We start from the raw sequence: 25671 nt of genomic DNA, 5'->3' as shown, positions 1-25671 counted from the left end.
CATACTTATGATAGGCTGTTGGAACAAGTTAACTAAACATTTGATGGAATAACAAGTTAGTCAGCACCAGCAGTCAGGACATGATTAAGATTCTGAATAGTTAGGCATGCATGACCCAAGTAACTTTGAATATTCTAGACTGTCGGTGACACCATGGAACTGAACATGAATAAAAAGAAACGCACAAGTCAAAATACCAGTCATATCAACTTAGAGGCGAAAGTATGTGACCGATAATCATACATATATAATCAATTCATAAAATCTATGGGGCATGGGCAAAATTGGTGCCTAAAAGTGTAATAAAAGAAAGTTGGGTAAAGTAGAGCAACAAAAACGGTGCCGACACTCTTCACTGGTTGGCGAGGGAAAGAAAACAAAAGGAGGCCCTACCCTACCCCACTCCCACACACTAACCTTTTTATTCGTTATCCTTCTCAGCTGTAAGATACCAAGTTACCAGCAACGAAAACCACATACAAATACAACAATAGAGTCACTAACAAAATACAAACAGACACTTTGTCAGCACTCAAAGTTGGTTGGCTACGCGACAAACACGGGAAGAATACTTACAAATTTAGATAGCAAAAACATCAATCACGGGCAGTCAGTCAGGCAATGAGAAAATAGAAGAATATAGTAACTTTAGCAAAGAAAAAGAGCTTTTTCAAAAGGGATAAAGAATCAAACCGAAGTGAAATAAAGGAATAAGTAACAAACTCTTTGCTCATTCACCCTGATTGTAAGTGAAGGTTCTGTACACAATATGTGAACTTCTCTTTCCCATTTTTACAGCTACCCGAGATGGTTTGTGCTTGTACAGAAGAACACAAGAAAAACTATTTACAGAGTGGTGATTTCCTAATCCCCGAGGTTTAGTTTCACTAAGCAGTGTGTGTTAAGGAGGGGGATCTATTAAACCTTTCAAGAATACCGTTAGCTTTCCTTTTGGCCCTTGAAGTTCCACATTGTGCAAGTTTTGACAGTGTACCATTTGCTCTTTCTTCTTCTCTAATTTCCTTCAACTTAGTTCTATCACTAAAACAGATTGTATACAGAATTGCAACACAATTTTCCTTGCTCCTCTCTGATGCACTCTCCCTAATAATCCCCAATAACAAAGGAACAGCACCTAGATCACCCATTTCTTCAACAGCCCTGGGATGACTGGATAGGAGTGCCAGTATGGCCAACAACTCATCAACTAGAATGTGGTCCATCATCTTGTTCAGAATAACCCGAACTGCCCCATCTCGCACTGTCCTTCCTTTATTCTCGTGTACAAGACAAAGGTTAAATATTGCCGAAGCAGCATCTTTCATGGCCAATGGCTGTCCCTCATCCAAAAGCGCAAGCAAATGCTTGATAGCCCCGGATTTTCCAATGATGTATTTGTTGGAATCAAGCGCGGACAATGTGAAAATAGCAGCAGCAGCATTGCTCCTCGTTTGAATTGTTCCACGTTTCAAGGCATCAATAAGCAGAGAAATCACCGCAGGATCCTCTGCAAAGGCCTTTTTGTTATCATCATGGATAGAGAGATTGAGAACCGTGGTGATCAAATCCTCGTGGAGATCAGGGTCAGTAGAAGCCGTGCCAGGCGATGATAATGGACTCAGCAATTGGGGAATCACATCACTGGACTCCCCAACAAGGATTCGAATAGAAGGCATTCGCTTTGTCAAAAGGCGAAGCTCCTTGGCAGCTTGTTTCTGATCAGAAACAGACAATGACAACTTCCGAAGCAACGAATTCAAGTGGTTCCTATCCGCCTTAGTGACCACGCCATCAATGTCCTTAACAGGCTCAGGAAGCTCAATTCCACGCTCCCTACACCACTGCACAATCATGTCCCGGACCAAGTAATTAGGTGTTAAAATGGAGTGAGACAGGACCTGCTGTGTCTGCGGACACGTTCTGTGACCCTCATCCAACCACCTTTGAATGAATGGCCTATCATAAGTCTGAAGCAACAATACAACGAAATTAAAACACATAAAAAAGCACAAACGCAATCAGTCACCACTCAGTGTCACGCTTTCTATTTTCTAAAGGAATAAACTATAAACACCAAACACTGACAGAACAAAAAAAAAACGAAAATGAAATTGAAAAGAGGGAATAACCTAACCTGGCCGGTGGATAAGATAACGGGATCCGTCATCAATTGGGTTGAAATGGGGCATCGAAATTCGGGAGGGAGGGGAAAGTCATCCAAAGAGTCTGGAGACTTTAAATGTTTGAGAGCCGAAAGGGTGGCGATGGCTTCGTCGGCGGCTGCCACCACGTAGTCGTCGGAGTCAACTATAGCCTTCACCAATTCCCTCAACCTCTCCTTCAATTCCGACGCCGACACTCCTCTCACTCGCTCCCTCTTCGCCATTACTATTCCTGCTAACTCCCAAAATTCATTCCCCTTGTTTTCTTTCTTCCTAATTCAAACAAATGAAAATTCTCTCTTCTCTTCTCTATTGTATGAAAATGATGACAGTTAACGAAATTATAAACAGTAAGCAATGTGTCTCTGTCATATCATGCTTCACAACGCAACACACAATTTAACTCTCTTTATCTCTCTATGCGAGTGCGTGTGTTCAGAGTGCAGACACCGTGTAGCGTGGTAGGGTGAGATAGATAGCTCTAATTAATAAATAAATAAATAAATAAATAAAATAAGCTAGTTATAACGGCACGTCACCCACCCACTGGGCCCGGCCCAGCCCATATAAAAGGCTGGAGAGTAATGTGCGCGTGAATTAAATTGAAGTCTAAGGTGCACACGGGAATGTAATAATTATAAATGTCCCTTTTATTTGCTTCTTCCTACATTAATTAGCTCAACAAACAACAGGTTTTTAAGGAATGCAGGATCGGAAACTGATTCCTTGTAATAAAAGAACTTAGTCAAATGATATAAAATGACAAAATCACTATTAAATGATTTCTGTCTACTACAAGGGATTCTCATATTTAACATCTTGCCATAATGTTAGTGTCTTAATTATGATTACTTACTAAGCATTTTCCTTTTAATCAAAACCTTTTATTAATCTGTATGAATTAAATACATCATATATTATAAAGTAAAATCTTTTAAGGAAAAAGAATAAAATAATTTTTAAAATAAATCCAATATTTTATGTTCTAATTTTTAGTTGCTAAATTATTCACACTAAAATTAAAACATAAATATTGGATTTATTTTAAAAATTATTTTATTCTTTTTCCTTAAAAGATTTTACTTTATAATATAGAACGTATAAAATAGTATAACAAAGCCAAACAGATGATTCCCTAATATTGAAAATTTGTCAAATGTGAAATGAGATTGTGAACAAAGTAAACCTCAAATTTGTACTTAAGAAGGATGATTAAGATAAAAACTAATTAAAACAATATCGATACATGACTTGTTTTCTTTTAATATTGACAGGTCAAATAGGGTCTCCTAACATATATTAACAATTTTCATTTTTTAAAGTAAAAGGGGTTTTCATATGATATTTACATACATGTGTATGTAAATGAATTAGTTATCAAATGACTACTAAAGAAGTATTTTTTTTTTCAATTGACTATTTAAATAAAATCTAAAAATGTAGTTTTATATTTCTCATTTCTAACAATGAAAAAGAAAATTATTTGATGCTGATGCAACCTACCCTGACCATTATTCACACGTGTTGCTTCGAAGGAAGGTTACCTTCATTAAACTTGAATGAAATTGAACTAGAGATGGTTTGAAGAGTGAATTAATTGTATTACCATTTCTTGAGAGCTAACTTTGCTACCACGAAAGCTGTCGGATAAACTAAGAATTGGAAGTAAAAGAAAGAGTTTGGAGAAAAAAGCAAAAGCAATCTCCAATTGAATTACTCTTTAGAGGTAGAGAGTAACGAGTTTATACAACAAGCTTATAACTAATATCAAACAATAGTTGTAATTGGGAACTGACTGAGTTCCATTACAGCTTATAAAAAATGTTACCACCTCTGCATAGAAACTCAGCTCATGAACATTTACATACAACACAAGAGATACATGTACAACGTACAGGAAAAAGGGCACAGAAGTTGCAGGAAGCCTACAACTCGACTACTCGTCTAAGAACCTTTCTGTGGCAGTGTTTCAAATGCTGAAACTGTGTTGTCAAATTTTATACGATGTATTGGAGCACCACTTTGCTTAATAGCACAAGCTGTCTTTTCTTCTAAGGGACAACGTGCTTTAAGCATAGAGAATACATGGTTATTTAATCTCCTAGCTTTTTTCATTGCTTCCAATAAGGCTTCCCATCCCTGTCAAAAGAAAAATAAATGCTATTTAAGCAGCAGACAAAGACACACATAAAGAAAACCATCGCTCCTTATGCTGCCAGGACGTGGAATTTAAATTGCACAACCAGGTTGCAGCTTCTTCATTACTGTGCACCATTTGGATATTGTTAAAACATCTGATACGACATCCATATAAATTAAATTTGATTTGTCTTAACATGGTACGACTGAGGTTGATTTAATCTTTATCACAGTATTTCTGAGTTGAAAAAACATATTATTTTCTAGAAATGCAGTACAGAAGAATAAATAATAAACATTTATATAATGTTTGCATGTAGACAATAATGAAAGCAGTAATTTTTTATTAACGGACAATGATGATGTAAACCTAGAAAGTTTTCTTTTGGATGATTTGAAGAAGTAAAATAAACCTGGACAGAAAATTGTGAGTTCTTATGTGTTTGCATAACAGATACAGCCTCCACTTCTGCGATATTGAGGATCTGATACGAAAAGTCAAAGAGCTCAAAATGCAGCTGCTGCCCAAGCAAATAAATAATAGTGCAGCCCCCCCAAGCAATTGAATCTCCCAGCCTGTCATGACTATTTGATGACACTTGAGCAGACTCTTCCAAGTATCCCTACGTAGCTCAAGCAAAAGCACCCATTAATTATATATACACAGTAGGAAATTTATTAATGTATTGAACAAGATGTTACAAAGTGGTTCAAACTAAGTTTTAGCCATTTAACCTTTAACCTATAATGTTTCTATGTTCAGGCAGTTTCCATCAACCGCAGGGCCAACTTAAGCAACCAAAACATAGAGCTAAAAGGTGTATAGAGATACAAAGGACTAGCAAGTTATTAAGCAGTGCGACGAGTAAAAGAGGAGTGTGCAAGGTTGCTCCTTACAATTTGGAGACCACTGTATATTCGGTAGAAGTCTTTGGAAATTGTAATGTCAATGAAGCCTGTTTTGGGTGCAGCACTCCATTTGCTACAATATTTATCCAACGCAGCACTAGTGAAGGCAAGTGCATACTCCAGCACACTTCCAGAATTCAAGTTAGCCTTGTATAAAAGATCTGCAATAAAAAAAAAACAAGGTTTGAGCCACTAATAAAGGATCATGTATGTACTTTTATTTCAAATTCATTCTAGAAGATTTAGGTAGTTATGATCAAGACTAGATTCTTTAAATCTGATTGATCTCGTTCTCCCTTTCCCTATTTTATCCTCGTATTTGTTCTATAATCAGGGTAGTTACGAATACTGGCCAGCTCTGCCTATATATCACTCGTAATTTTATTAATGTATAATAAGAAATGTGCTTTTCTTCTCCTAAAATTACATCACAAAGTAAATGAACGCAAGCAAAACATGAACGTTTCTAGTAGAAATAGATAATAAAAGGATTTTGCTAAATAAAACCCCCAGAGTTGATTTTAAGCAATCAAAAGTCAGAAAGTTTTATTGAAAAAGAATTTAGTATAAATACAACGGTATAATAATGTATTTGTCAGAAAAAAAATTTCGTTTTTGGTATAGAGGGAGAAAAAGAAATGAAGTTTAATTGATATTATTGAGATGGACTACAACGCATTCATGTGTTCATAAATCCTACAGCACTAACCCTTTTGTACACTAATCATACTCCTATCTACATAGATAAAAGAAATCATGATAATATAAGGAAATATGGTAACTAATCCTAAGAGATAAATGAGGAAACAGGAAAACTTATCCTAGAGGATAATGTGAGATGTGACAAGATGTTTTTGGCCATCCAAGTCTATCCTAACAATCTTCTCTCAATAAAATTTTATGCTGTTAGTTGCTTAAAATCAGGCATAATGCTTGATGTAGTGGGTATTATTGTGGATAAGAATTGAAAGAAAAAAGCGGTGACAGTAAATGCAGATGCTGCACCTCTCAAAAGGCACTTAGGATTACATGCCTCTCAAAATGATTTTGACGATTCCACTTTTAGATTAGTTAAATGGTTTTTTCTTCTTTTTTTTTTAATTTTGTTGGTGTTGAGTGGTTTTGCTTTTACGGTTTGAGTGATTAGTAATAATGTTAAATCTCACTAAACAGTAAAGGTTGGGTTTGGCTCAAAAAAGATTTTTCATAACTGCCACTGAAAAATTGATCAATTACCATCAAAGTACAATAATCAATTACCCAAGAGTATCCACACAAAGTAATTGAATATTTTGTGAAATAACTCGATTCATGGTTGGGGTGCAGTAATCAATTAAACGGTTAATAGGGCCAGTTACAAGTGAGAGAAATTTATTACCAGTGCAGGAATTTATCACTCTTTGTGTATTTGTCATTTGTGTAGCCCATTTGAAATTTTATATGAAGGGGTAATTACTAAATACTTGAGCCATGGTTTTTGAACTTGGAAAAAGTACCACTATGCTGCCATAATTTTGAGCCAAATACATTCAACCATCATATTGAGATTTTAGAGGTTTCATTGGCAGATTCATGCACCAAGGGAGTAGTGTGCCACTACAACACTGTATTTTTCTCTATTTTGTGAAGTTTGAAAAGGAAGCCATCCAACATATTAAGAGCGGAGTATCTCTTGGCTGAAGGCATTTGAGTTGTGGGATCCTGAGAACAACTAAAGTGAGATATGTTTTGGTAGTATGAACTTTGATTTTAGTGGACAATATGTAGATCACAATGATGGTAATTGAACTAGTATAAAATTTGTTTGAGCAATATTGTTTTTTGGACCGAGTTCAAAGTCATATATAGTCAACCTCACATAGTAAGATTATTGTTGTTGGATATCTCTTTTGACATAAAGACATTGTGTTAAGTTTTCACCATCATTTCTCGAAGATGCCCAGACAATGACAATCATGCCTATTGCATCATGATGATACTAAACTAATTTGAGTTATACATTTTATTTCCTTCATTTGAAATACCTTATGGGCATTATATTTCCTGCAGTTAAAATCTAAGTTTCTCAACTAATTTTTTAAAATCAAGCATTAGTGCCTTTATTTATACAAGAAAGCATGCCAAGGTAACAGCAAACAAATTAAAAGCATTCCAACAGCACACCTGCAGCTTCTGCTTGTTTTGCCATAATATGGAAAGAGGAAGGCGATGGGCAACCAGGGTATGAAACCATTGCAGAAGCAGTTGATTTAAAGAGACTAACAACAGGGCTGTGTTCACCATCTTGGGAAGTCACTATTGGACCATCTCCTCCAGGAAGCAAGCCCAGCCAAGGAGCAGTTTGCATGAAATCCATAGAATCCTTTTCTCTCTATCAAGAATGCAATGTATTTATCACTATAACTCACCAATTAAAGCAGCATACATGAAAACATCAAGATTACAATTAAAGGAGTTATATGATTATTCCTCCTTCTTTCCCCTGTAATACTACCAATTTTGCAAAATTTATTCTTCAGCACTATGCATCCTTGTAAATTACTTCGGGAGTTAGATGATGATAGATAAATTATTATACTTTAACTGAAATTAGATCTCCTCCAGTTCAGGGGTTCAGATTCTTAAAATGCCTTTATGAGATTTCAAACTCCCTAAACACCTCTTACTTTGTCTTGTCTAAGTATAGACCAGCCTGGTTCAAGTCCAAAACATTAGGATGGGACTAGACCAGTTAACCTACCCACAAGCACCTAACTTCCACTCATACATTCTTAGGTCCTTCCTTTCCATTTTTGTGCCTTCAAAGCGAAAGCCCAAATTTTTCTAGTTCTACCTAAACAAGTTTTCCCTCTTCATCTATTTAAAGTTTATGACCAAATAAGGACTTCAGGCAAGTGATCTGCAAAACATTTCCTTTTTGTTCATTGTATTTACCAAGCTTTTCATGGCCTTCAAGTTTCAATATAGAGAGGTTCTTGACTACATGTACAATTGGCTAAAATAATTGTTTTTGTCCCATCCTCTTCTTTTTAGGTAGTGTTAGAAAAAACATAATATAAATTCTAAAACTATCTTGAAATATAAAGCAGATTTATTAAGTTTTATGTTTTTGTCGATGTAAATTCCAATATATAAATTGGAAATTAAACTGCATTACTGACCAACACAATATCTAGAAGCCCCATCCAATATAATACACTTCCAATCTCTTTTAAGCCATGAAGAACCTCAGCTTTCAGCTCCGATTTCGTCTCCCAGTTAAGATGTTCCTTAACAAGTCTCACACAACCTGTGTAGAAATAATCTAAGTCAATTTCCAGATACGATCATGTATGTACGTACTGTATTCCTTTACAGTTAATTTGTTTGAGAATTATTTGTAAAGTCCATGAAATATAACTGTGCCTATATATTTCTAGCTAAACCTTTAAGTGCTTTTGAGATTTTGAAAAATGCATTAGTCTTCCAAGGTTTCTTCCCTTAATATAAGAAAAACAAAAGAAGAGAGAAAGAATTATGCCAATGACCTCAACACCATGACATAGAAACTGTATCCAGTATTACTATACTAAAAAGAAAAGGCAAAGATATAGGCGCTACCAACAACTAAGAACTAATAATTAATATTTATCTAAAAATATTTTTGGTTACACACTGTGTAATTGGGGCATATTTACCAAGAATTTGGAATATGGTACGTTGCATGCATATCCAAGCATATAAAATTACCAATATGATTTACACTATAAAATTCACCACTATTTTGTCAATGATTCGCTGTTCAGAATTTTATATACTCAAACAATTTTCTATACATTGAATCAGTATGCCTAATTTACTGTCAAGATGTTGAAAGAAGAATAAATTTAAAGCATTCGCATGTAAGTAAATTGCAGAATAAACCCTTTTTTTCAATAAAAACAAAGTGAATGAAAAAATGTCACCATTTACCTGTCACACCTCCGTCGAAAGGAAGAAGCCCAATTGATTTTGGCAAAGATTCTTGTAATCCTGTAATCATTGGTTCAAGCAAAGTAATCTGGAAACAGCATGCATTTTCGGTGTTAGTGAGCCACATCCAAATTTTATAATAGACAAATCCAAACTAAAAGCATACAATATGCATGTGTCTATAAACAACAATCAGTTGCTTAAAATAGTTATATTAAGGTAGAAATTTTCGTGAATGTCAATGTGTAATCTATATACTTGAAAAACTACAGATTGTAACATTTCATCATTCATTCCCCCTATCCTTAGCAAAATAGTGTGCACAGTATTATGGTAAAACTTATTATACAAAGCCTTGCACTATGTATTCATTGCTCAAATCCTTTTTACATGATTATAAAGAGTTAGTTGATCATTTTCCGTAGGACAACTTTGCACTTTATAATCTGTTTTGATAAGCTCAAAGTCCACAGCTTACGAGTCAAAACTAAGACTCTTTACATACACCTTTCTCTCTTGACCCACCGTGACACCTTCAAATGACAAAACTATGACAGAGTCACTAAACTCCAAAGCAGACAATATTTTGGATTGTGTCTTTAACCTTAATAATGTTATCTAAACAAACTTAAGGCCAAAATATTAGTGTCGTTCATGAGAATGAAGAAGAGGTCCAAAAGAAAACGAGCCTTCTCCTTAGTCCTTGATTAAGGGGCTTACGTTCTAGTATGTCCAAAAGGTCCATATTGTTTAGCAGTCAAAGCCAAGGGCAATTTATATACACCTTTTCTTAACTCATTAAGACATCTTTTAAAGACAAAACCATGATGCAGTAACTGACTTCAATAATAAAATGTTAGCAGAATTGATATCGGAACATAACCTACTATTGAAATAGGAAACAGGTGTCCTGAATATGGATACTAAATGTATATACATGAAGGATTTTTTGTAGAAAACTAAAAAAAACTTCATCAGTGACAAGGTGTAAGAAGCAAGAAATATTTCAATTAGTTTAAACAAGTTTCTATTGTTTAGTTTATTATCAAACTTAATGTATATATTAAATTATATTTTATTATGTTTACAAGGTTTCTAGGAAAAAAAAATGTGTGCAATTATAATTATTCAGAATTTAGCAATAATAAAGAACGGTGTACCTTGTTTGATAAGTGATCAAGAAGAGCTCTAATAAGCCAAGGTAATGATCGGGATCCCAGAAGTCGAACAATAGAAAACATGTGCGGTATTCCAAAGAATCCACTATGTAATCGTGCAAAACTTTGATGGGCAGAATTCAAATCCTATCACAGTGTGAGAGAATGAGAAACATAAATACTAAGTCTATACATATGTGAACATGGGAAAATTGTAGAAAGCGCAAAAAAACACAATAGTTCATCTCCCTCTCCCCCGTTATAACAGCACTGAACAAGTAAATATATATATATATATATATATACATACATATATATATATATATATATATATATATATATATATATACATACATATATATATATATATATATATATATATATATATATATATAAGACAGAAAAAATATGGAAAAACAGAACAAAAACTGAGAAAAGTGATCTAAACTCCAAGAAATTTGCATTAGATTTTTCTAAGGACTAAACCATGCTGAAATAACTTTTCGAACTTCCCAAAATGGAAAATGAGATGAAAATTTTAGTCAGAGAAAGTAAATCACATTATTTTACCAATGTAAACATCTGACATAAGTGAGACTTTGAACTGTTGGTATTTAAGAGGTTTATTCACAAAGTGATGATTATTTAACCCATAAAAATATTGATACTGACTTATAATGGTTGTACCGTCATTAAAGGCAGTCCGAGGAATGCTTACTTGAGTACCACAATAGAAGCTAGGCTTAGCAGAGGGTACAGATGGCTTTTGAACAGGAACAGTTCTTGATGATCTGATAAAACGTTGAGTAGTATTGCAGAGAATGAAATTTGGCAAAAAATCGGTTTGCAACTCTGACCAAATCTAGCATGGATAAAGAAATAGATCAAATTAAATTGAAAACGGAGCAAGTCATGACATTATTAATTACCACTAAAACAGTGATTTCAGTCGTCAATTCGAAGGTTCAATATTAAAAGATAACAGGAAATTAATTAACAAAGTGGTGCAGAGAAGAAAGGGAGACTTCAAGTTAAAGTCATCTTTAGAGCTCAAAAGACGAACCTGTGAGGCCAGTCGACTAGAAAATGATACAAGGGAGATGTTCTCTTGCATCTCATTCAACATGAGACTGAAAGAGTCAATAGAAAGATCTCTAGACAGTAGTTCATGGGAATGCTTTAAGACATCCAACAACTTCTCTAATTCCTTAAATAAAATAGTTAAAGTACTGCTTTAGTCAATGAACATTGAGAAAAGAAAAATAGTTCATAATTGTAGGCAATGGGAAGTAGCAGAGGTAAAATCACTAACCACTATGGCACAAAGATCCTGGCATTCAAATCGATCAAACAAAAACTCAATATTTTCACGGAAAGCCTTGTTAATCCGTTCAGTGATCAAACTACGCAAATTAATCATCCTTCCAAGAAGCTGTACATAGTATATTTAATCACATGAGAGAAATTGGAATTATGACATCCAGCAGAACGAATGTGAGTGTGAGAGAGAGAGGGAGACCATATAAACTGAACAAGGAATACACCATGAAAATAAAAAGAAAATTATAAATCATGTAAGCATCTATCTTAGTCTTCATTATTATTTTCTTCATTAGTTCATTAGAAAGAACCTACTTTTAAACTTAATAGTTTTTCTAGAATTGTATTTGGCCTAGCTTCTCATTTCAAAGAGAGAAGTCCCAAAAAATTAGACCAAACATTACGTTAGCCAATTGGCATCCAAAAGCCACTTTGGAACCTAACTAATCAATATGGAGTTAGGTTGAACAATTAAAGCAGAAACACTCCCAGCACCTGTTTTTCCAAGATTTCAAAATCAGGACTTTCTGATAAACAAACTCTGTTAACTCATGGGAAGCCTTTTCTGAACCTGACTGATAATCAGTATGAAATCAAATCCCAGGGGAAAAATAGGCTAACAACTTATTCCTGCTTATAATAGTACACAACGTTATCTATTATGTATACATTCTCAAGTTATAGAAAGTCACATCATTCCAAAGTCGCTATTAAAAAAATAAGTAATAAAACAGTTAATCTTTTTTCACTTAATGTAGGGCTTCAGTCAAGTGTTTCCAGATTCTGCTGGGAGGCAGGTGATCTAACACCATGCACACATATGTTTACAATCCTCCCACACATGCCCCACCTTGGGCAATTTTAATATCCCAAAATTGTTAAGCAGGCAGTATGCACCTAGCCTACACTTTAAAGCTCCAAATCAAAATTATGTAGAATAAACATGATGATAATGTAATCCATTAACCTTCACTCTAGTCATTTTAAGTAGCATATTGAGCCTTATGGGTTGCACAGCATACTTTTCTGCATTGTCTGAAGCAAAGAGGAATGAAGGATCAAGTAATTCACTGCACGATTTAGGTATCCATCAGTACAAAAAAAGGTTAGTCCATGGAATAATGAAAATAAAATGTGCCTGACCCAGAGAAAAATAAGCATACCTTGCTGCCCAACTTTTGTAATATGTGAAAATGATTTCACACAATTTTGTAACAAATATATCAAAACAATGATCCACCTATGAAAAAAGGTAAACAGAAAACAGTTGATTGTTGGAGAAAGTATATGACAGGAAACTTGTAAACATAAGCAAAAATCTGATCTTACTAACAACCTAATACTGTATCTGCTACTAGTATAAACTGATGTTAACATAAGTCATGAAGCATAACATCAAAAACAACTCTTAAACATAAAACAAAGATACAAAAAATTGCAAGTTTATTGAGGATCCTGCATCCTCCCTTCCAAAAGTACTCCCATAAATTTGGTGTACTTCACCATATGCACCTAATCATTGTATCAGATATTATACTGTTCCAGGAAATTCACCATATAATCAACTAGCATTAGCCTTCCAAGTTAAAAATTTCTAATACCTCAGCCTCAATTTCATCGTATAGATAACGTTGCTTCAGCAACACCAAGGCTTGCTGAGCTGAATCATTATAGATGTCAAAAGGCATCAGAACACTCTCGAGAAGACCAGAATTTGGTGACTCAAGTACACAATCCACCAACATCCAGGGAAGAGAGCATTCAATTGGAAACTACATTAAATAACAAAGTAAATTTAGTAAAAGAAGGGGAGCTGGAACAAACAAGCATATAAAGAAAGGAATAATAAAAAAGATCACAAGTTTGGTAGAATTTGAAATTTTCAAAGTTTGAAAAACAACATTGAATACCCGTTACACAGGAATGACTACTTGAAAATAGAGTAATGTTGAAGTTCAGAATAGGCTACCAGCAAGAATAAAGAAATATCAGATTCACACAACATATAACTTTTCTTTCTTAATAAAACATGTTTCTACGAAATCTTCAGCCTTCTTTTGATTGTTATTTCAGTCTCTATCCCTATGAGTAGTCTACGTAACTAACAGAACCAGGATTTGGTGGCAAGTAGGGGATAACTAAATAAAAATATGCAGAATTGGAGACAAGATGTTAACTTTCAAAGGTTCAGGACAAAGAAAAACCCAATATTAGAAGAAAAATTTGGAAAAAACTAACAGATAAACCATCATCCTACTATATAACAATTCAAATTCAAAGTTACTAGCCTTCCATTATTTGAATTTTTTTTATTCAATTACAAGTACAAATAGATGAGTGAATGCTTGAGGCAATCAATATTTTGCAAGGAGCTATGAAATTAGTAGGTGATCTTATCATAAATGATTGCTGTGAACTTGATAGATTTGAAACTCAAAAAATTTCGTGATGAAGTATTACCTGAATGACTCGTGAAGACTCTAAATAGAATTCTCTAAACCATAAGAAACCAAGATCTGTCAATGTTGCAACAGTCGCTGCAAGCATCATCACCCAAGTAAATTACACTGAAGGATGCAATAAGGTATATGCAAAGGATTCTATCAGTAAACTGTCTCAGAAGTTAGAGTCAAAATCTTTCAGAATTTACTACCTTCTAATGTATTTCTCAAGTCCAAGAAACCAAAAACTTTTAGGATACTTTCTAAAAATTGGTGAAAATGACCTTCAAATTGGTATACTTAAGGTACAATAATGAGCAAATAAAATCAAGTTGTGACACCTACATAGTACAAAAAATGAGTTTGGAAGCTTTAAAAGGACCAATCTTCACTCTTAGGTCCACATGCCAGGGGCAAACATAATCTGAACCTGATAATTTACCAGAGAACTAAATAACACCCAAAATGCAGAAATTTATCAGAAACTATTCTACTCAAGAAAGTAGGTATTAGTTTAATGTTGCGTTCAGCTATCATTTAAACATCCATGTACCCTCCCAATTCAACCATGTTTAGTTTTGTATTAGATGTTTTAACTTTAGAAAGAACCCAATGATTTCCTGAACACCAAATGATAACAAATAATCATCTATCAGCTCCATTGCATGTGATACCATGTTAGAAGTGGACTTTAAGCCTAACTCAACCCCACAAAACCGGCTTGTAGGGTGAGGTTTGCACCCGCTTATAAACTATGAATTGACCTTATCTCTAGTCAATGTGGGACTTCCAACAAACAGCAATACAAAACAAAATGTAATGCTTCAAACTAGCCCCTAGTTTAAGAGAAGAGCCATACGGCAGGAGTAGTGAGAGAAAGAGGATGTCAGTTTAGATGATATTTCATATATCAATGGAATGTGTCCAAAAAATGAGTCTTTGCAGTAACATTGATGCTCAGATAAACCGAAGACCATTACCTGAGTAGTCTAAAATATGAAGGAAAAAACCAAGCTTGTAAAAAAATGTCTCCAGCTGTTTTAAATCATTAACTGGGATTTCTGAGCCACTATTGCCAAAGAGTCCACCTGGCCTCCTAAGGTTACCACCAGAAACCACCTCATATATTAAGAACTGCAAGCAGTGGACCTGTAGTAAAGAGATTAGCTAAGCAACAATTACATGTATCCACAGAAAGAATTTGCAAAGCAGCTTAAGTCAGGATACACAGAATCTTTGGTAACAACTATTGATTATACAACACTAATGAGACCTGAATTCAACCACATAAGTGATTGACACTACTATCTACCCAAAACCTTAAGGCAATGGGTTAATGGGTCTTCATTCTTATATAGTATTTTATTTTCTCATTTCTATCGAATGTGGAACTTAGACTCACTTGAAATTCTAACAAATACACAAGAAAATTTCATGCAGGACACTGGAACTTGAAAAAAGTAATCTAAGAAACAAAGAAAATAGACTTTTTCAAAATCATAACACGTAAGAATGAGTCTTCCCACATGCATACCGCAAATGAATGGTCGTTTCAAAATAAAGACACACTTGAGCATCTTCATTTATTTTCCCTTATCACAGCATTGGTAAGTCCATTTGCTAGTTGAACAAAAACATCTATACAGATAGCAGAATTCAATATTAAAATTTTGATCCCTAATACATGCAGCTCTTCATGCATATTGATATGACAAACTATAAAAGTGGAGCAACGAGAATTGAAAAAGATGCAGACCTGAGCGGTAGTTGGGGCAACTGCTCTTGGATAAAATATGTTTGCTTTGCTATCTTCACCTCCATGCTGTGAGGACTGTAACTCAGATTCTGATTTGTTTGTATTAGCCATCCAATCAGCTGAAAGGGTCCGCATATCTGAAAGAATCCTGAAAATCCATATTTGGTTAATTGATACAAAAAAGCAAAAAGAATGAAGGAACAGTTGATGCAGACTTTTCAATCAGTGAACTGTTTTCCTGGAAATTTTCTTATTCAAATGAAGGGACAACATCCAACCCAAAAACTCCATAAAGAAGTTAATCTCATAGGATAATTCAAAAAATTATCAAATACTGCCTATAAAATTTAAAAATAAAACTCAATTTCTATCAAATAATAACAACTGAAATCATGAAACCATAAGCAAAATTTTGCAAACTGAAAATCCAGGTTTTGTTAACAGTCTAAATTCTAACCATACTCTTTGACTGCGTTGCTCACATATTTCACAAGCCTCAGGCAATGCAATTTTCAACAAAGGAAATAAAGTAAGAAATAGAAACAAAGTACAGCAGCTCACAAGAGCATTTTGATTAACAGATGACAACTACTAATATTTATTATTTGAAATTTAAACCTCTCCCCTGGAAAAGTTACAAAAAGGTCTTCAAAGTTATGTCGTACAGTGAAACCTGCCAAAATTAAATTAAGACCTCACAAAATAATTTGTACTATGGAGATAGCCTAATAGTGGTGTAAGATATTTTTCACCCAAGCCAAGGAATCATTTAATTTTTCTAATTTTAATGCAACTTTAAGTGAGTTACCTATTACATTTATTTCAGTTTTCTTATTGCAACCTACATTTATGTGTCATTATATTATCTCTTCCATATTAATTAAAGAAAAGTGTTGCACGTTATAACCTACTTATTCACTCTCCATATCAATCAAAAGAAATGTTGTATGCCTATTTGTATTCTCTCTCATTAATTATAACTACCTTTTCTTTCTCAAAGTGAATAAAAGGGTTCTGCACCTTTTCTTTCTCAAAATGTTGTTCTTGAAGCCTTTTTTTGTTCACTTAACATTTTTTTAACAAAAAATAAACTTCCCTCCATAATGTCATTTGAACTTCTCACATATAAATTTAGATTCAGGTCATATGTGATCATAGATTTTGTAACTGGAAATAGATAACACATGGAAACTTTTCTAACTGTGCAAATAAATTTACACTAAAAATTTATTTAATGTTTAAAGAATTTTCAATGCATAATAATTATTCACTTTTATAAAATCAAAACGGAAATAAAGGGTAACTGGAAAAGAAGATGTTATCTTGAAATCTAAAAAAATGACAGATAAAAAGGAACATTTTGTTGTTAAAAAACAAACATTTAAAAAGGAACAAACAGAACATTGCCATGTCGTTGATTATGATCCAGAAGAATTATTTTTCATGATACAGAATTATGATCCAGAACAATTCCATGAGAACGCCAAGTCCAAGGAACATATCAGCTATGAAATCAAAAAACTAACAATGTTATACCATGTAATGTGAAATTAGAATACTACCTAGAGAGGTCCTTCTTCTTTCTGAAGGTAGTCCGCAACATAATAGCTAATGTGTTTTGGACAAAATCCTGGACTTCAGCATGTATTGTTTCCCATAAAGCATCAGCAACCAAAGTATCACACCGCTGCATCATAGATCCAACACTCTTTATGTAGCTCACAAGTTCAACCAGTGCTTTCCTTTCTTCCGCACTGTAATTATATCTTACCACCTACAAGAAACACAACTCTTATGTTAACTTCTATTTTTTTAATAGAAATTGTTCCTACCATACCCAATAATCTCACATTACTTAGGAGTCGAAGTCTAAGACAGTCTAAATACTCCTTCCTCCTTCCACCCTCCAAAATGCCTTTTAAGGACAAAACCATGACAGAGCTCCATGTTCCAAAGTGGACAATATCTCGAATGAGAGGTGACTAACCCTAACAATGTCACTGGGATGACCAGTCGTTTTCCTTAGACCTCGACTGGGGGCTTGTGTTTCTATCCCATTAAATAGTTCAAAACCGTGATGAAACACATGCTCCAAAGTAGATAATACCTCGGAGGAGGGATGATTAACCTAACAATGTCACTCAACGGACTTATTCAAGATAGATTTTTATTTGAAGTGCAGGGTGCCAACTTTGACATAATCAAAATGCACAACTAATACAAAAATCACCTTTGTGTGTAATTAACACAATTAACTAAATAACTGAAAATAAATGCCTAACTGATGCAATACTTTATAAATAGTTATGTTCTATGTGGCTTATGTAAAAATTTATGGCTAATTCAAAATTTAAGCGTTTTATATGCTTGAAGTAACAAGGAGTATCAACACTACTGAAAGCACAATATCATATTTTAGAATTGCTCTAAATTAATTATTTCATAACAAATAAAAATCAAGGAAATATTGGCTTAGAGTGAAAATGGTTAATTTTGATGTGTCCAATTGAAAAACTAAATCGATTTGAGTAATATTTAAGATGGATATGGCTACATGCGGTATCAAGACCACTGCACATACAACTTGTAATAGTGATGTAGAATTGCTATTTTGTGTAAATAGTCAATTACATTATACAAATAAAAAAGTGATAGTAATATTTGCCATAGCCCCAGTACCAGATTAGAACATAAATCAGCCATCACAACAAAGGAGAAAAAGAATGATAAGGAAATAGAAGTTTCAATAACTGCAACGTTTTAATACTCCTTACCTTTTCATAGTCAGAAAATGATTCGGATGGATCTTTGCATGGTCGAGAAAATTTCCATGCGCATTGTTCCCATATGCGTGCAGTCCATTTGCTTAATAGCTGAAAACCTTCAACAATCATATCATACATGTTCCCCTTGACTTCCTTGCTCCATTCAATATCAGAACCATCAGTTGACTTCAACAATAACAGCTGTAAAAGTAGAGACAAACAACTAAGTAGCAGATATTACACGCTAAGAAACAGTCCAAAGAAACAAAACAAATAAGATTTCAGGAAGGGCATTCAATATGCAGCCAAAGCAGAGCAGAGGGCAACACCTGATTCATTGCAGAAGCAAATCGAATTACAAAATCATCATGCTCAGCACGGATGGCTCCAATATGATTTATGATCAAATAATGTCTCTGATATGTGTATCATGTCAAGTTTACATTCTAAAGGAATTCCTCAGTAATATTTTTAATAGAAGCTCCTCTAGTAATCTTAACTACAAACTAATTTAAGTTCTAAAATGCATCAGAGGCTGCAATAAAATGTATTCATTAAACCTACAAGTTTTCCATGTCATCCAACAATGAATACACAACTTTGCAGGAAAAAATTAACTGCGTAAACACCATTTTTTTATGAAGCTATAACCACTCCAGTTTTCAACTAACGTATTGTTCAATTCCAGCTGATACAAAATATAAAAAATCTGTCAACAATAAAAAGAAGAACTATATAGACCACCCTCCTGGCATTCTTTAACTAAATTGAACAGAAAACATGCAATTTGTTACCCAAATGTATATATCATGATAACAACTCATCTATGTGCAGTTAGAGTGGTACTGAAAAGTAGTATCAGTACATGGATGACACTCAAGAAATTGAAATTTAGTTCAATAATAATAAATTATTATAAATTTATCAGTAACAACATAAAACAATTTGGAGGATATTCTTGTGCCTCACGAGGTGGAAGCTCATGTGGCGCCGGAAGTGTGAGAAGGCGAGTTTGGGAAGAAAACTTAGGAAAGTATGTTGATAATTCCTTTAATATTGAAGCAGGAGACAAATGCAGATCTGGAAAGGCAGGAATGACTGCCTCATTCTGTAAAAAGGGATAAAATGATACACAAATTAAACTTATTGGCAACAGAGAAAGAATTCAGTGCATTAAACGTAGAATTTTTCAGGTAATCAGATAATAATGTTATTTTGTTAACCAGTACATTTATCAATAAGCATATAAACAACGGTACCTTAAATATATTGATCAGTCTGTTGATTTTCACCCTCTTGTACAGAGACTCGCTATCTTTCTCTGATGATGTCACTAGGACAACAAGAACAGGCAAAACACGCAAAAGAATGTGGCGCTCTGGAAAGAGAAGGGCAAAGTCCAATTCTAAAGACTCTACTACAAAGACTATAAGAACTTGAAGAATGTCTTCTACACTATCTCATGTAAAGGATTTTAACAACAAACAAAAAATCAGGATATTTAAACAGTGTTACAAGCATAAAATTATTGGTGTGATATATTGATCAGTTCTCTTCACTTCTTTGTGATAGTATTCAAGGACAACAGACGAACCCTAAATTTTAGATTAAAAACATCTCTTGTCAACTAGATTTCCTTTGACTTGCTTTAAACTGCAAACATAGATAACTAATCAAAAGAAGGATTTGAGGTAGCCTAGCCAGCAGTTATTCTCTTGTCTTTATTTCTCAACCCAAGTATTGACGAAATCTACCTTTTTCTTTTTTATGAAAGTATAACTAGGTTAAGGATAAAATCCTCCCATCTACATATTCTCATCATCACTAAAAGTTCAAGACAAACTAGCACTCATTTTTTTGTTTTAATAGACCACCTTATTTGTCAATTGAATCAGTTTCCAGGTATAGCCTGAACACAAATGACCCTTTTCAACAAAAACAAAATCTAAACAAAAAAAAACATTTACATGTTATACAAAAAGTGTAGGTATTGTGGTTTTTCAAAGAATCTCATGGAACAAAGAAATGTGAAGAAAATATACAGGATACTTGTTCACTCGGAACATCTCCACATGCAAATTCAACAAAATAGCCCATCTTGTGCTCAAGAAAATCTGCACATTCAATTAAAAAAGGATCAATCACCGGCCATCTTTAGTTTGGCATATTCCAAAGTACAATATGAAAATGGACAATTTTGGAAAAGAATCTTTCATAACTGTTTCATAAACTTAGAAATTTCATATATTATGCACCTGCAAATCATCTAATTCCTCCCGCATTGAATCACTGTCTTGCCACTGACCACTGACTTGTGTAAAAGTCCTGACAAATTGAAGGAAAAAAAAACAGTATGAATGACTGAACTTCATCAAGTAACTTTTCAAAGAAGGAAATCCTAAATCAGGTGAGTAGATGATTGCATAATAATATTTTTAAGCCTGTACTTATTAACATAGACAAAAATGAAAACCATAATTTCGACATCCTTACATTACATCTTGTTTGTTCAGATGACTTACAGGTTGTACAGAAGACGAAAATGAAAGAGAAATTAACTTCCCTTGTTCATTCTTTAATGAAATGAAGGGGAAAAGTGAACTTTTGAAAGGCCTACATGGAAATAAGCTCCTCCCAATTTAAGCATGAAACTATTTCCTTGAAGAATCGTCTCCCACATCTGCTGTTCTATTATTTTTGTTTTAATTTCATAAAAATTAAATAATTTTTTATTACTTAGAAATAATAAATAAATTTATATTAAGAATAAGAATAGAATAAAAAAATAATGAATATAAAAATATATTTACTATAATTTGTTTATTTTTGCTCTTCTATTTACCCAAACATGTGAAAAGTACAAAGAAATGTGTCGAACAGATCAACTCTGCAAAAGTTATATTGAAGAATCTTGGAAACCAAATACTATTAAAAAGCTGATTAAATCTCTGTTCATTATTATACAAACAAATTGACATGCACCTAAAGCACCGAGAACAAAAAAATAAAACCTCCACGAAGAAATGGAAATAAGATACAATATACACAAACTGAAACACTGAACCTGGAAGAAAAGTTGAAGACCCTCAACCTAAAGATAAAGGGAGATAGGCATAAATAAAATACATACCTTTTATACCATGTAAAGTCATTTGGTATGCTTGCCTTAGCATTTTTAAGGTGATCAAGTTGCACCAAAACATCAAGCAACTTCAACATAGACCTAAACATACGAACAAAGCTATTAAAAAATCTAAAACAACAACAATAACAAGAATTAACAACAAAAGCATAATAATTATAACACACCACAAGTGAGATATTGTAGGGCCATTAATGCGTCGTTCAGGCCTGGAAAAACGTTGCATGTCAGCAGCTAACTGCATAAAAGTGACATTTACATATTGACTTAACGTCCTAAGTCTGGATCAGCTAAGCTTCTAATAAAATAACAAAGGGTCTTATAATATGTTAAGAACATCCCATACCTTTGAAGAAGCTGATGCTTGCCATCGCTGAATTTCACGCAGACGACTCATTTCCAAATCCAGAACTTGATATGTCTCCAAGTATAGGTCAGCTTGACTTTGCTTCATAGAATCAGGTAGCTGCTCCATTGTGGCAAAATGCATAAATTACATAAAACAATATAGGCATACGGAAATATTAAAAAGGATCTCCAGTGTAGTCAATTTAATATTTCCAACTATCAACAAAGCAAAAGAAAATGGCAGCACATAAGATATCATGTTGCATTAGAAAACTATCAGTTAGACAAAGCCCAGTCTACTTGAATTCATTCTTTATCCCCAAAATGCTAAGTTTTAAAAATAGCAACATAATATATATATATATATATATATAGTAAGTCTGAATTAGTGCCGGTGAACTTTAAATATAATTAGTTAAAGCCCAAAGCTTAAATCTTTCTGTTCCGACAAATTTCTTTATTTCTAAAAGAAATATATTTTGTATGCATTGATGAACTCCTCAACTACCAGTAGCTTTGAAGAAATTTTACCTGAGGAAGTGCTTTGACGCAACTGCGATAAGTGTAAAGCACTGATGCCATCTCCTTTCCCTCTTGGCTAAGGACATTCTGCATTTTATATCAGAAAAAACAGTTAAAATTTATAATCAGAAAAAAAAAATTGAACTAGAGGTAAAGGGTAGATTAAACAACAAGAATAGCTCAAGAGCTGCATACCAGCTGATTGAGAGCTTTTGTGTCCTCTGATAGAGATAGTCGGTAAGCAGAGACATCGCTGTACTCTACAAAAAAGTGGGTGGTAAATGGCAATTACGAATAACTCTATGCATCTTAGAAGCTATTAAGTACAGTCATCATAGCGTGAAAGCATAACAGATCCAAAGAAAAAAATAATGCAATAAGAAAAAGAAGTACCTATTGGACTTTCCGTTGCACCTCGCTCAGTTGAAACCCACACTCCAGGTCCCTGCACCTCCGGTTGTTCATCCTAAATAATTCACAACAAAATAAATAAAAAAGGGGGATACATGAAAATGACCCTCGTACATAGAAATAAAAACCTCAAGTTCCTGCAATGCGTTAGTTTGGGACCTCGTCATATAATGACATGCCATGTAAATCTAGCATTCGCAGATCAGAAGTTTGTTTCAGTTATCTTCTGCTTAATAAACATTTCGGAAAGAGAAAATAAAGAAGCCACACTGTGTATAACAATCTCACAAAACTTAAAAGAAACCAAGATGGAAGTTTCTTTAATTAAAATTAGCATCAACAAATTAAGCGAGTGATGGATTGAATCAGACAAACAATAGCAACAAAAAGACAGAAAAGAATCGGTAAGCGCATTTCATTTCAATGTTCGTAACAAAAGAAAGTGAGAAAAATGTGGCGGAAATTGGATTGAAATATAGAAAGAAATTGATGTAGGAGAGCTGTAGGTGAAGAGTGTACTTCGAGAGAGAATGTGGATAGAGCAGCAATGGCTTCCTCTACTGGTACAGCCATCATCAATTGCTGAGTCAATCAAAGGAGAAAACAAGAGCGCGAAGCATAGAAGAAGAACAGAGGAAAGATTAACCACTACAATTCTTCCCTTTCTTTCTCTCTCTTTCCACTACTCGGTAGGTACATTAACACAAGTCTTCATTTGCAAGTCTGAGCAGGTATCACTTTTGTATGGACTAAAATGCCCTCCTTCAAAATTCAAAATAGCAATTCTGCCCTTTATTTTACTTATATTTATTTACTTTTATTTATGCTAAAACATAATGACAAATACATACATTTAATCTATATTTTACAGTTATTTATTTATTTTTATTAAAATCAATATTTCTCAAAAAAAAAATATAATTTTTATATTTCAGAAGACTTTTTTAAATTTTGAATCATTATAATTCTTATGATACTTTTAATATATAATGACTAAATCATTATGTTGCGTGGAAAAGTTTGCTTTATGTTTTAAACTTTACTTCTTCCTTTTCATTTTTTTTTTAATTTTGTATTTAAACTTTAATTGAACTAATATTTTTAAATAAAATAAAAGAGTGGAAAGACACATGGGTACGTGTGTTCATATTTTTTATTTTAACTAAAATTTATTTAATTATAAAAAATTATTAAAAAGTCATTTTTATACTATGTTATTATTGAATAATTTTTTATTCTAAATAATTATTTAAATTTTAAAAAATAGTTATTAAAAATATATAATAATAAAATAATTATTTTAATTTATAAAATAATTAAATTTAGATTAACGGATCATTTAAAAGATAAAAAGGAAAATATGATTATTTTAATTTAAAATAACAATTACTTAAAGGATAAATTTTAAAAACAAGTGTTAAAAAAACGAATCTGTGTATAAATTACAAATGAAAATAACTTTATTAAAATATAAAAATAAATGAATGCTTATTTAGAAAGGGACGATATATGAGTTTAAATATTTATTTTAACATTAAATAAGATGTAAATGTTATTTAATATAATATCAAATATATTAGTATACTGTTTTGTTTAAATTTCTATAATAATTATTTTAAAATATAGATTAATAACTCGTCACGGTTAGATTTATTTTTATTCAGGAGGGGCATGTTTTAGTTTTCTCCTTAAAAATTAAATAATTTTTCATAATACAAAATAAACTTACAGCAATTACTTTAATATTTAAAAAATATATATCTATATATTTATATTTATATATAGTTTCAGAAGATTAATTTTTTTTTATCTCTATCACTATATATACGAAAGAAAAGTCATGCACTCTTTCCTTTATGTTTTCGCATATTTAACTTATTCAACTAGATTCCTATAATTCCTATATTAGCTTTTCAGTTGAGGAATTTGTTACTTTCTATAACATTTTGTAATAATGTTTAGGACCGAGGGCTCGAATGGTTAATTTTTAATTTGAAAAGTAAAATAACAAGCTCGCTCGAATAATCATCACCAATTAGGAGAGCATGACACAAAGTCAGGATGATCACTAAATAGATTATCTAACATTAAATTGGATCGATTAGAATGAACAGTACCATAGTATGAATATAGGAAACTCAGTCTTAGAATTCATCTAACATTATAATGATCACTCATTCTCAAATAGAGAGAGGTGAGGCATGTCGTAAGAATAACAGGAGGTCCTAGTCTAGGGGTTTTATATTGGCATAAGGCGAGTGATAACGAATAACCTTTTATGGTAGCTTGGGGTGGGTCAGTTGTTTCACCACAACAAGTGCATGATCTGCAATAGCTCGATATTTATATTAATTCAGATAGTCAAGTCAAAGGGTTGACATCACTAGTGCAAAAAGAACGTATAACATCACGCGTTCAATGTACAACCACTGAATAGCCAACGTTATAAATGATCGGTGGCATTTTTGTAAATAAATGCAATTACTAGACGTCGTTTAGAATTGTAATTCGACGACAATTTGTTATATTGGGTAAATTTTTGCAAAAATGTTTAGCGCGAAAGTAAAATTGTATTTACGTATGACGTCGAATTCTCTAGAATTAGATGTCAAAATGATATAAAACGTCGAATGTCTCAGCATTAGACG

The 25671-nt window shown here is 33.1% G+C and overlaps 2 protein-coding genes across 2 annotated transcripts; both read right to left on the bottom strand.

The window, feature by feature from the left end:
* Nucleotides 1-698: 698 nt before the first annotated feature.
* LOC124837933 (U-box domain-containing protein 9) lies at nt 699-2613 on the bottom strand. Its single transcript, XM_047313428.1, has 2 exons — nt 2135-2613; nt 699-1967 (listed from the first exon to the last, which is right to left on the bottom strand). Exons 1-2 carry the CDS (start codon nt 2384-2386, stop codon nt 888-890), a joined length of 1332 nt encoding a protein of 443 aa, XP_047169384.1. The 5' UTR covers nt 2387-2613; the 3' UTR covers nt 699-887.
* A 1233-nt stretch (nt 2614-3846) lies between these two features.
* Nucleotides 3847-23711, bottom strand: PIR121 (transcription activator). The gene is made up of 30 exons (XM_047313439.2): nt 23543-23711; nt 23006-23078; nt 22808-22872; nt 22622-22699; nt 22089-22208; nt 21910-21980; nt 21731-21823; nt 20856-20925; nt 20650-20714; nt 19860-20055; nt 19557-19708; nt 18930-19023; nt 18610-18801; nt 17398-17609; nt 15836-15983; nt 15060-15228; nt 14099-14175; nt 13240-13410; nt 12802-12878; nt 12606-12708; nt 11631-11750; nt 11382-11525; nt 11037-11180; nt 10322-10465; nt 9162-9249; nt 8372-8499; nt 7374-7581; nt 5199-5371; nt 4715-4924; nt 3847-4301 (listed from the first exon to the last, which is right to left on the bottom strand). The coding sequence occupies exons 1-30, from the start codon at nt 23597-23599 to the stop codon at nt 4107-4109; spliced, it is 3837 nt and encodes a 1278-aa protein (XP_047169395.2). The 5' UTR covers nt 23600-23711; the 3' UTR covers nt 3847-4106.
* Between the last annotated feature and the right edge of the window lie 1960 nt (nt 23712-25671).

Source organism: Vigna umbellata, chromosome 5 (genome assembly GCF_029865625.1).
Source record: "Vigna umbellata cultivar VRB3 chromosome 5, Vumbellata_1.0, whole genome shotgun sequence".
NCBI lineage: Eukaryota > Viridiplantae > Streptophyta > Magnoliopsida > Fabales > Fabaceae > Vigna > Vigna umbellata.
This window is presented reverse-complemented; position numbering and strand designations above follow the sequence as displayed.

Bases quoted from the DNA above. Each gene is read 5' to 3' on its own strand.
- PIR121 (XM_047313439.2), bottom strand. From the start codon at position 23,599: ATGATGGCTGTACCAGTAGAGGAAGCCATTGCTGCTCTATCCACATTC. The intron at 11,751-12,605 runs GTTAATGGATTA...TACTATGTACAG, and splicing joins TTAAAATGACTAGAGTGAAG to CTTCTTGGAAGGATGATTAA. The intron at 7,582-8,371 runs GTCAGTAATGCA...CATTCTTGATAG, and splicing joins GGCTTCTAGATATTGTGTTG to AGAGAAAAGGATTCTATGGA.
- LOC124837933 (XM_047313428.1), bottom strand. From the start codon at position 2,386: ATGGCGAAGAGGGAGCGAGTGAGAGGAGTGTCGGCGTCGGAATTGAAG. The intron at 1,968-2,134 runs GTTAGGTTATTC...TTGTTGCTTCAG, and splicing joins TTATCTTATCCACCGGCCAG to ACTTATGATAGGCCATTCAT.